Source organism: Entelurus aequoreus, linkage group LG12 (genome assembly GCF_033978785.1).
Source record: "Entelurus aequoreus isolate RoL-2023_Sb linkage group LG12, RoL_Eaeq_v1.1, whole genome shotgun sequence".
In the NCBI taxonomy this organism is placed as follows: domain Eukaryota; kingdom Metazoa; phylum Chordata; class Actinopteri; order Syngnathiformes; family Syngnathidae; genus Entelurus; species Entelurus aequoreus.
The window spans coordinates 44,883,078-44,894,088 of NC_084742.1; the positions used below are offsets into that span (position 1 = coordinate 44,883,078).

General features: G+C 35.8%; 1 protein-coding gene across 1 annotated transcript; it reads left to right on the forward strand.

Annotated features, from left to right (window-relative positions):
• The first annotated feature begins 2,631 nt into the window (after positions 1-2,631).
• Positions 2,632-9,355, forward strand: LOC133662852 (uncharacterized). The gene is made up of 5 exons (XM_062067025.1): positions 2,632-2,928; positions 3,028-3,342; positions 3,475-3,561; positions 3,649-3,743; positions 7,777-9,355. The coding sequence occupies exons 1-5, from the start codon at positions 2,871-2,873 to the stop codon at positions 7,840-7,842; spliced, it is 621 nt and encodes a 206-aa protein (XP_061923009.1). The 5' UTR covers positions 2,632-2,870; the 3' UTR covers positions 7,843-9,355.
• The last annotated feature ends 1,656 nt before the right edge of the window (positions 9,356-11,011 follow it).

The window sequence follows — 11,011 nt, forward strand, 5'->3', positions numbered from 1 at the left end:
CCAAACCACCAAAATTCTATTAACAATCCCCTTATAGCTAAAAACAAGAAATCACAAGTTTTCAACAAACACACAGACAAATGATCACATATAAAACAACTCAAGCCAACCAACACATGCCCCAGTCTAGGTTGTTTTTGGAGAACCTGCTAGGCCTATCTTTTATCTTCCGTCAGTCTACCCCAGGGCAGCTGTGGCTACGAAAGTAGCTTACCACCACCAGGTGTGAATGAATGATGGGTTTTTAACATGTAAAGCGACTTTGGGTACTTAGAAAAGCGCTATATAAATCCCAGGTATTATTATTATTATTATTTTATGAAAAAAAATTCAGTTTTCGTCTTACCGATCCCGTTTCTCTTCAGACAGACAACTTTTACACAATAAGCAAAATAGCTTACCTTGTATTAGATGTGCGCGTGCAAGCATTGTCTGCCTGAGAGAGAAGCCGGGAGCGGATGTTGACTTGCAGAGTTCTGGACCATCCTGTTCGTGACGCCAATTTGTGTAGTGGAAAGTCCAGGTTGTCAATGAGAACCAAAGTAGATTTAACACAAGAGTTTTATTTTACTCATAATCAAATGATACAATGGTTGGGTTGAGTTGTCGAGCACACAGAAAGTTTTCCCCCGGGCGCGCCCGACAGCATGGAATAATGGCTACCAAACCACTCTCTTCGTTTGACTTTATCCCTTTCTTATCTCTCTTGTTAGTGCGTCAATGTCTTTTTTGTTTTCCCTATCTGTTCCATAACAACTCGAATCCTTTAGACAGTCAACACATTCTGTAGACAGGTTGGCATGACTTAAAATTCACTTTTGTCCCACAGAATAGAAGAGAAATCAAAATGAGCATACATTCTTGACAGACATGAGCTATAGGTCAAAGGTCAGAAATTCTACTACACTCTATATCCAACATTATGTACTATTCTAATTGATCTTTTTTGTAACACGGTTAATGAATGAAGCGCACATTTGTAGTTGTTTCCCCATATTTCTGCACAATAATGGATGGATGGATGGAACTCAGATATGGTAACACTAGCGAGCAGTAAAGAATATGAAGTGATTTTTGGCCCAGGACGTATTTTGCTTAGTTCATTATTGAAATGTTTCTTGCCACCTCATGTAGTATATTTTGTATATGAGATTTCCAGTTCATTTTATCATCTATTAATACTCCCCAAAATCTGGTGAAGATTGAAAATAACTTGGCCTGGGGCTGGGCTACGCACCGTACGTATGCACTGAATGCATTTCTTTGGTCTTGTCACCACAATTTTGCCCTCTATCTTTAAAAAAAAAAAAAATGTTTCTATCCTCTCCTCCTCCGGTCCAAAGACTAAATATATCCAAACGTTTAATAAAGTCAAATACAAATAAGGCAACAAGAGCAGTATTCACACTTATATGTGCAGCAGATATAAACATCAACAATATGATTTGCCTGAGTGGCGGAACAGGAGTGATTTAATATATACAGTGTATATATATATATATATATATATATATATATATATATATATGTATGTTCATGCGTGTGTGTGTGTATGTATGTAATGTATGTATGCATGTATGTACGTACGTATGTATGTACGCACGTATTAGGGTTGTACGGAATACCGGTATTAGTATAGTACCGCGATACTAATTAATCATATTCGGTAGTATACCGCCTCTGAAAAGTACCGGTTTCTTACAATTATCATCCCTGGAGGATGAGGAATAGCTAAACATGCTTCACTACACACCGTAGCTCACCGGCGTCAAAATGTAAACAAACACCATTGGTGGATCTACACCTGACATCCACTGTAATGATACCAAGTACATTAGCGTATCTAGTCGATACTACTATGATTACGTCTATTGTTTGGCATCACAACATCTTCTTTCGTTTTTTTATTTATTTATATTATGTTTATAAACTCAGGAAATATGTCCCTGGACACATGAGGACTTTGAATATGACCAATGTATGATCCTGTAACGACTTGGGATCGGATTGATACCCAAATTTGTGGTATTATCCAAAACTAATGTAAAGCATCAAACAACAGAAGAATAAGTGATTATTACATTTTAACAGAAGTGTAGATAGAACATGTTAAAAGAGAAAGTAAGCAGATATTAACAGCAAATTAACAAGTGGATTAATAATTCATTTTCTACCACTTGTCTTTAATAATGTTGACAAAATAATAGAATGGAAAATGACACAATATGTTACTGCATATGTCAGCAGACTAAATTAGGAGCCTTTGTTTGCTTACTTACTACTAAAAGAAAAGTTGTCTTGTACGTTCACTATTTTATTTAAGAACAAACTTGCAATAAGAAACATATGTTTAATGTACCCTAAGATTTTTTGTTAAAATAAAGCCAATAATGCAATTTTTTGTGGTGCCCTTTATTTGGAAAAGTATCAAAATAATTTTGGTACCGGTATTGGTACCAAAATAGGGTATCGGTACAACACTAGTATGCATGTATATAATGTGTATATGTATATGAATTTTTATGTATATACAGTATGTATATATGTATATATATATGTGTGTGTGTGTATATGTATAATAAAATATGTGTGTGTGTATATTACTTGGGATGTCCTGCGGGCCTGATTTTGGATGCCCGCGGGCCGTAGTTTGGGGACTCCTGGTATAATGCAAAGCACTTTGTGTACCATGCAGGTATAGTAAAGCGCTGTATAAATAAAGACCATTTTCCATTTGAATTAAAATGTGTATTCTAAAAAGCCTAATGTAGGTCACAAGTGTTTCTCGGTTGTGTGTTTGTGGTCGTCCCTTCTCGGGGTGGGAGGGTTTTAAGAGAGGATGTATATGTAAGTGTTTTCAGTGTGGAAACATGAAGCTTCTTGTGAGCTGCCTGCTTCTCGCCCTCCACTGTGCGCCTTCATCATGGGGTAAGTACAAAGAATGTTACAGCAAGGTCTGGAAGCTGACAAGCTACAAAAAAGTCGTTGCCACCAAAGTGATCAGAATCTGACCTCGCCTCTCGTTAGGTTCCAACATGCATGTGACCCAGAGTGCCGACATCCGCGTCACGGAGGGCCAAGATGTCAACATCACCTGCTACTGGACAGGAAACGTCTCCAGAGTTCAGGTCAAGTGGCAGAAAAACAACACCACAATCCGCTCCGATCACGTCCAGCAGGATACAAAGACCACCTTACCCATCCACAACATAACAAGAGAGGACTCGGGGAAATATGTATGCGTGGTCTTTGTGGACATACCAGCGCTTAATATGTGGACTGGGAATGGTACGCGTGTCACAGTCGAAAACCAAGAGCTCAACTACAGTGGAGGAAGCAGAGGTAGGCCTCAGGGTCCTGAAATGTCTCCTTACATTCTCAGTGACTTTTTATGCTATTTTCTTGCATCGCTCTTTCCCTTTCCCTGTCACTTTCTTTCACAATTCAAACGAATGAGTGTTGTTATTATTCCAGAGACTCCCTGGATGATTTCCTTGGCCTCGGTGGCTTCATTGGTCCTGGTCATGATTGTTGTTCTCCTCAAACTGAAGCAAAGACAAGGTAAATACGGCGATGTGTTATGTGTGCACCCGTACGCGCACCACCTGGTAGCAGCATGCCCAGCACTGCCAACCTGTTTGTGTGTAGAAGCCAGGGTGATCTACGAGGTACCACACTCCGATTCAGATTCCGCCAACATGGACAAACGCAACAGCGGCTCCTCCGGAGGCTCGTCCCAGTGGGTGAGTCCACTCACACGTACACTGATTAGGGCTGTCAACGCCATTTTTTGGACGCGCAGTCTTCCAGCTGATGTCGAACCACGAAGCGCAAACGAATAGCAGAACATTGACAAAGAAAGGTGGTCTATCGAACGGCACAAAACCAAAGTTAGCCTTGCTGTGAGTCGAGTTATTACCGGAGTCTCAACCTGGCACTCTTATTTTTGCCATTTATACAAACCCTGTTTCCATATGAGTTGGGATATTGTGTTAGATGTAAATATAAACGGAATACAATGATTTGCAAATCCTTTTCAACCCATATTCAATTGAATGCACTACAAAGACAAGATATTTGATGTTTTTTTTTGCAAATAATAATTAACTTAGAATTTCATGGCTGCAACACGTGCCAAAGTAGTTGGGAAAGGGCATGTTCACCACTGTGTTACATGGCCTTTCCTTTTAACAACACTCAGTAAACGTTTGGGAACTGAGGAGACACATTTTTGAAGCTTCTCAGGTGGAATTCTTTCCCATTCTTGCTTGATGTACAGCTTCCGTTGTTCCCAATTTGCCTTCTCACTTGTGGGATGTTCCAAATAAGTGTTTGATGAGCATTCCTCAACTTTTTAGTATTTATTGCCACCTTTCCCAACTTCTTTGTCACGTGTTGCTGGCATCAAATTCTAAAGTTAATGATTATTTGCAAAAAAAAAAAAGTTTATCAGTTGGAACATCAAATATCTTGTCTTTGTAGCATATTCAACTGAATATGGGTTGAAAATGATTTCCAAATCATTGTATTCCGTTTATATTTACATCTAACACAATTTCCCAACCCATATGGAAATGGGGTTTGTAGTTCAGTTCCAGTTGTTTCATTACAGCACGTCCGAAAAGGAGTAGGAAAAAGCTGAGCTTATTTAATCCTACCCCTTTTTCATACCATAGCAATTTTATCCCATTTCCTTGTTCTCTGTAACAGAAAAGTGAATAAATAAATAATATACCATAGTAAGTAAACAAATATTAAGTACATAAATAATCTTTATCCCAAAAAAAAACCAAGATGTTCATCATAATTATTGTTCTGTGTACTTTGTGAACACTTGTAGTTTGAACAGTCTCTTAGACTGAATCATATTGGTGCTTTGTTTGATTTCTTTGGTTAATCCATTCCATAATTTAATTCTACATACTGCTATGCTAAAGATTTTAAGTGTTGTACGAGCATACAAATGTTTTAAATTAGATTTTCCTCTAAGGTTGTATTTCCCTTTCTCTCTGACAAAAGAGGAAATAATCAATATTGTGAAAAAAGGTCAATCCAAGACCTCAACTGATTGCAACGAAATTGATATGAAAACGATAAACAAGGTTATTGAAGAGATTTCAGAACCTTTAACATATATCAGCAACCTATCTTTTCCAACAAGCATATTCCCAGACAATATGAAAATATCAAAAATCGTACCGATTTATAAGACTGGAGACAAACACCAGTTTATAAACTACAGACCTGTTTCTCTACTTCCACAATGTTCTAAAATCATTGAAAAACTGTTCAATAACAGATTACACAAATTCATAAATAAAAACAAAACACTCACAGACAACCAATACGGATACAGAGCCTACATCACCGGACCCACTGTTAAGTACTGAAAAGTTCAGATTTGAATGACAATAAAAGGAAGTCTAAGTATAAGTCTACATCTCAACATCAATGGCATTAATCGAAATAACGGAAGAGATCACAAATGCAATAGATAGTAAAAAATGTGCTGCTGCTTTGTTCATGGACTTAACAAAAGCATTTGACACAATTAATCATAACATCTCAATAAACAAATTAGAACGGTATGGCATCAGAGGGTTGGTATTGAACTAGGTAAGAAGCTACTTAACACTTAATACGTGAAGATAAGCGAACAGAGCTAAGTATATCCTGTGGTACTCGGACCAAAATTGTTCAATCTCTATATAAATGACATTTGTAAAGTTACAAAGGACTTAAAGTTAGTCTTATTTGCAGATTATACACCAGCATTTTGTTCAGGAGAGAACACAGTGAAGCTAATACAAATAATAACAGAAGAAATTAACAAATTAAAAAGATGGTTTGACAAAAAGTAGGTTAGATATTATTATTGAATACCATTAAAATCAAGAGTAAGATTACTAATTCAGTGTTAATATTTCAGTGGGTCCTGGGCCCTTCTGTAGTGGAAAAGTTGTTCTGTTCAAGATTATAAATCAGGCCTCTCACCTGAGTAGTAGAACGTTGTGGCCATAAACCAAGAAGTTGGTCAACTTTGACACTGAATTTATCGCCTGCGATGGCGAGAAAGACATGAAAAGATGCTCGTTTGTGCCCACATTTTTTTTTCTAAATTACGTGCGTGTAGATATGTACATCCCATGAGTAGGCATAACCGTGAAAGCAGACATTGTACAGTGAGTGTTTGTTTCATTTCCTTTGTCGGTTCTCCTTGTTTAGCGCATAGCTAAAACTTGTAGCTCATCCTCCGTATGTTCAGGCTCAAAAATATAAGGTACGGCATAGGGATGTACGATAATATCGGACTGCCAATATTATCGGCCGATAAATGCTTTTAAATGTAATATCGGAAATTATTGGTATCGGTTTCGAAATTATCTGTATCTGCTTCAAAAAGTAAAATGTATGACTTTTTAAAACGCAGCTGTGTACACGGACGTAGGGAGAAGTACAGAGCGCCAATAAACCTTAAATGAATGAATGAATGAATGATCTTTATTGTCATTGTGCATGTACAGGTACAGGTCCAACGAAATTTAGATTGCTTCCCTGAGGTGCTTTGCATTTTTTTTAAAAAGAAGAAACCACACAATATACAAAAACAACACAATATACACAATATGCAATATACAATGTGGCCTAAGACCACTCTAGGAGGCAATGTAAAAGAAAACGAGACAGTAAAAAAGTATAAAGTGACTAGAGAGGAGTAATGCTGAATCCCAGTGTGCTAAGGGGGTGGGAGTCAGCATTTCCTACCTCTTATGCTGTGCAGGCTTTTTATTGTGGATTAATTGTGTGAATAAATATGATAAATATTGTCCAGTTGGCATGTAATCGCTGATTGCACAGTCCCGGATCGTGATTGACCGGTGGCTTCCTCATGTTGCACGTGAGCACAAACCATAAAACACTATTTAGGTGTATTTGCTTGTTTTTGTTTTTTTAACACTTTTTATTATAGCTGTTATCTGAGGAAAAATTCATAAATTCGCCGCAGGGTTGAAAGTGTAAGAAAAAAGTACTGTAAAGCCTCTTCACTAAACTGTGATGGACACACTTTTTCCTCTTACCTAAGTTTAACCTGCATCTGGAAATCTTTGACTTGTCTTTATTTAGACCTGAATTAGCTCGAGTCTTTCTTCAAAAATGGAGATTTATTTCATATTTAAATCTGAGACTATCTTAATCGTGTCTGAGACAGCAATTTTAGTAAATTCATGTCCAGTAGAACCAGTACCAAAAATCCGTTCATCAAACACCTTTAACTAGTGCTGTCAACAGATTAAAATGTGTTTTTAAAAATGGGCAATTTATTTAATCATTATCATAATTAATCTAACTTACCCCTTTTTTTTTTAGATCACCAAAAATGCTGAAAATAGCCGTCAACATGAGGTCTTATCATTTTAAATTATTTTCATTATTATAAAGATAAATCTATAGACAAAAAGTGGCTTTATAAAGTCATGTATTGTTCTTAACCGATTTGAACAGATGCAGTCTGTTCTATTTACTAAAATAAAACATCAGGTCCAAATAAAATGAACACGTTTCCTAGCATTAAGCAATAAATGTTGAACTGGTTGCTTTTCCTCTGCCTCAGATAATGCAGACCCATCAATCACAGTGCAGGCAAATGTTACTCATAGTGGTTTGAGAACACATTTTTACATGTATGGCCGACAAGATTGTGTCGGTGAAATGCTTTAAATGAAAAATCAACATCAACTTGTTCATTTGAACTTTGCATCCCTCTGTCTGTTGCAGTGTCAGGTGGACGTGTACGAATCCGTCGATTACTTTGAGCGCGTGGAAATGAAGCAAAGCGAGTGAGGGCCTGCTCTGAAGACAAGTGATGTCGTTTGTAAACCCATGTATGGAATGCTTTGCTGTGTAAACATGTTTTGTCTATTCAAAAGGAAAAAAAAAAAAAAATGGTATCAGCTGTGAGCATTTCCGTATCGCCGAGTGGAAACTGTGTGTCATTGTGGCCGTGAATGACGGGTCAATGACAGGAAGTGCAAACTGCTTGTGACATTTCAAGTTGTTGCTCTTCTGCACCTTTTTAAACTGTCTTAAAGGAGCAGGCGGGGTCCAAATACATTGTGTGACTAACCTGCGTGCATTCATAGTTCATAGGGGGGCGCAAATTTCTTATTTATTTAATGTACATCATTTCATAATTTTTAGGAATCTATTTAAAGGGATCATATTTAAGGAGCCAAAACACTGCCAGTAAGATTTAGTCTAGAAAAAAAATTGACATAGCAGAAAAAGTTGTATTGATTGACAAATAATCAATCAAGCTTTATTGTAAGTAGACATACAATCACATTCAGTACATAAAACTAACAAAATACAGTATAAAAGGCATTATCACATAATATTAAAAACAGTGCTTGGGCATATTCAGTAAAAGGCATCTAATAAAGAAATAAAAGCAGCAATAAAAAATGTATGTAAATATATATATATATGTATATACTTAAAAATGCATCTACACGTTCTATAAAAGGCACATAAATAAATAAAGACATTGAAAAAATATATATTTTGATGGATATTTTTTTGTTTTTTGATGCCAATATTCATATTTTTACACGTTTTATTGTTGCGTGTTTCACGGGTTTTTATTTTCAACTTTTCATTTTTCACATTCACTTCTCTTTTTTTTTACGGTTTAAAATGAATGGCAGCGATTTGACGTAGAGGTTTTACAGCAAGTTTACCCGGAAGCCGTTTTTACTAGACTTGGGCTTGCAGGTAAAAAAAAAAACACCGTAGAAGAAGAGCGTAGGAGAGAGGGGCGCCAAATCAAGTAGAAGTTTTATGGTATTTTTGTGTTGAAGTGGTGTACATAAATACATTATGCATTTTTAAATTGTCCATGTTTGTTTTGATAGAGCCGTGATATTTGGTGAACAGTACTTTGTGGAGAGAAAAGAAGAGCGACTTTAAAAATGTAAATATAGCTAGTTTTCTTCATTTAAAACAATTAAGAGCGGACATGTAAAGCTCGGTATGACACGAGTAACTTCATTTGTGTTAAAATATGAGACTTTGACTATCGTAATGTTGAGCGATCTCCGTGCGATTCGTCCTCTTGACTTCATGTACAGAGCTATTTTCAGCAGTTGGAAGTAAAGCCTTACCTCTTTTTTGTTGTATTTTTAGACCTAAATATGTCTTTGTTGTATTGTACTGCCAAATATTATTTTGACTTGTTATACATTAATAAACAATGTGCTGAAACTACTGCTGTGGTGATTCATTTCCTGCCTCAAAAGCCAATTTACAAAATAGGGGAAATACATTCAGCTATTCTAATGATATTTCACATATTTGCATGTACATTTAAAAAAACATTATTTGCTATATTGAAGAGCTGAGGGATTGTTTGAAATTAATTTAAAAAAAAAATTATATTAAAAATTACATTAAAACATTTAAAAGTATTATCTGAGAAATACTTTTTGATGTTGCTGTGTTTATTTGAACAAGAAATACAAATAAGACTTATTTCCTAGAACATTATCTGATTGTTCTCCAGCATGGTTTCTGAGCGTGCAGATGTGCAGCTACATCATGGGCATCCTCAATAGCATTATTAAAATGGCACTAAGAGGGATTACCCCAAATACTTCTCAGACGGAAACAAAAATAATGACAACATAAAGGAAGTAGTAAAAAGCTTCAATAATTACTTTGTAAATATTGGACCAAAATTGGAGAAAAAGGATTCCAAACCCAGTTCCAATTGAGGACTATAATGACACCATAGATAGAAATCCCAACTCCATGTTCCTCAGTAATGTGAAACAGAAGGAAATAGTTAAAATCGTGAAAAAATGCAAATCTAAGACTTCACTGATTGTAATGGAATTGATATGGAAATTATAAATAAGGTTATAGAAGAGATCTCAGGACCGTAAATGTATATTAGTAACCTATCATTTCAAACAGGTAAATTCCCAACAAAATGAAAATAGCTAAAGTTGCACCAATTTATAAGACAGGAGGAAAAACACCAATTTACAATTACAGACCCTGTTTCTTTACTTCCACGATTTTCTAAAATCATTGAAAAAACTGTTTAATGACAGATTAGAGAGTTTCACAAACAAAAATAGAATACTCGATGAGAACCAATATGGATACAGAGCTAATATTTCAACTTCGATGGCTTTAATTGAAATTAACATAAGAAATTACCAATGCAATAGATAGTAAAAAATGTGCGGCAGCAGTGTTGATAGATCTACTAAAGCATTTCACACAATTAATCACATTATTTTAATAAAAAAATAGAACAGTATGGCATCAGAGGGTTGGTCTTAAACTGGATTAGAAGTTATTTAACCAACAGGAAACAATACGTGAAGCTAGGCGAACACACGTCTACAACGCTAAATATATCCTGTGGTGTACCTCAGGGATCAATACTAGGACCAAAATTGTTCAATCTCTATATAAATGACATTTGTAAAGTTACAAAGATTTAAAGTTAGTATTATTTGCAAATGATGAGCAGGGGATAACTTTGCCGGACAGCAACACACACGGGCCTACTCAAGATAGATGTACAAAAACAACTTTTGCTTCATAATTTCATATTCTGAAACTTTTTTCAACTTGATTCAGATGCCCTTGGCGAAGGTGAAAAGAAAAAGTTTAAAATAAAAACTTGTGAAACACACAAAAAATAATAAGTGTACAAAAATATGAATATTGGCATCCATGATACAAAAAAAATATTATAAATGTGTTTTGATTTGTTGCCAAAACTTGTTTCAGTTCCATTACAACTTTTTCTACAATGTCAATCATTTTTCCGATAATCATTCTTGTTAGCAGAAAAAGGAAGCCGTGCTGCAAATCTGTTACTATACCCCGGCTAAAGTTAAACTTCTGCTGAGTCCTTCTCTCTCTCCAATGCCTAATCCTGGATGTATACATGTGTATATTGAGAATAAAATGCTTCTCTATTCAATATCATGGTCAT

Bases quoted from the DNA above. Each gene is read 5' to 3' on its own strand.
- LOC133662852 (XM_062067025.1), top strand. From the start codon at position 2,871: ATGAAGCTTCTTGTGAGCTGCCTGCTTCTCGCCCTCCACTGTGCGCCT. The intron at 2,929-3,027 runs GTAAGTACAAAG...GCCTCTCGTTAG, and splicing joins CTGTGCGCCTTCATCATGGG to GTTCCAACATGCATGTGACC. The intron at 3,562-3,648 runs GTAAATACGGCG...GTTTGTGTGTAG, and splicing joins CAAACTGAAGCAAAGACAAG to AAGCCAGGGTGATCTACGAG.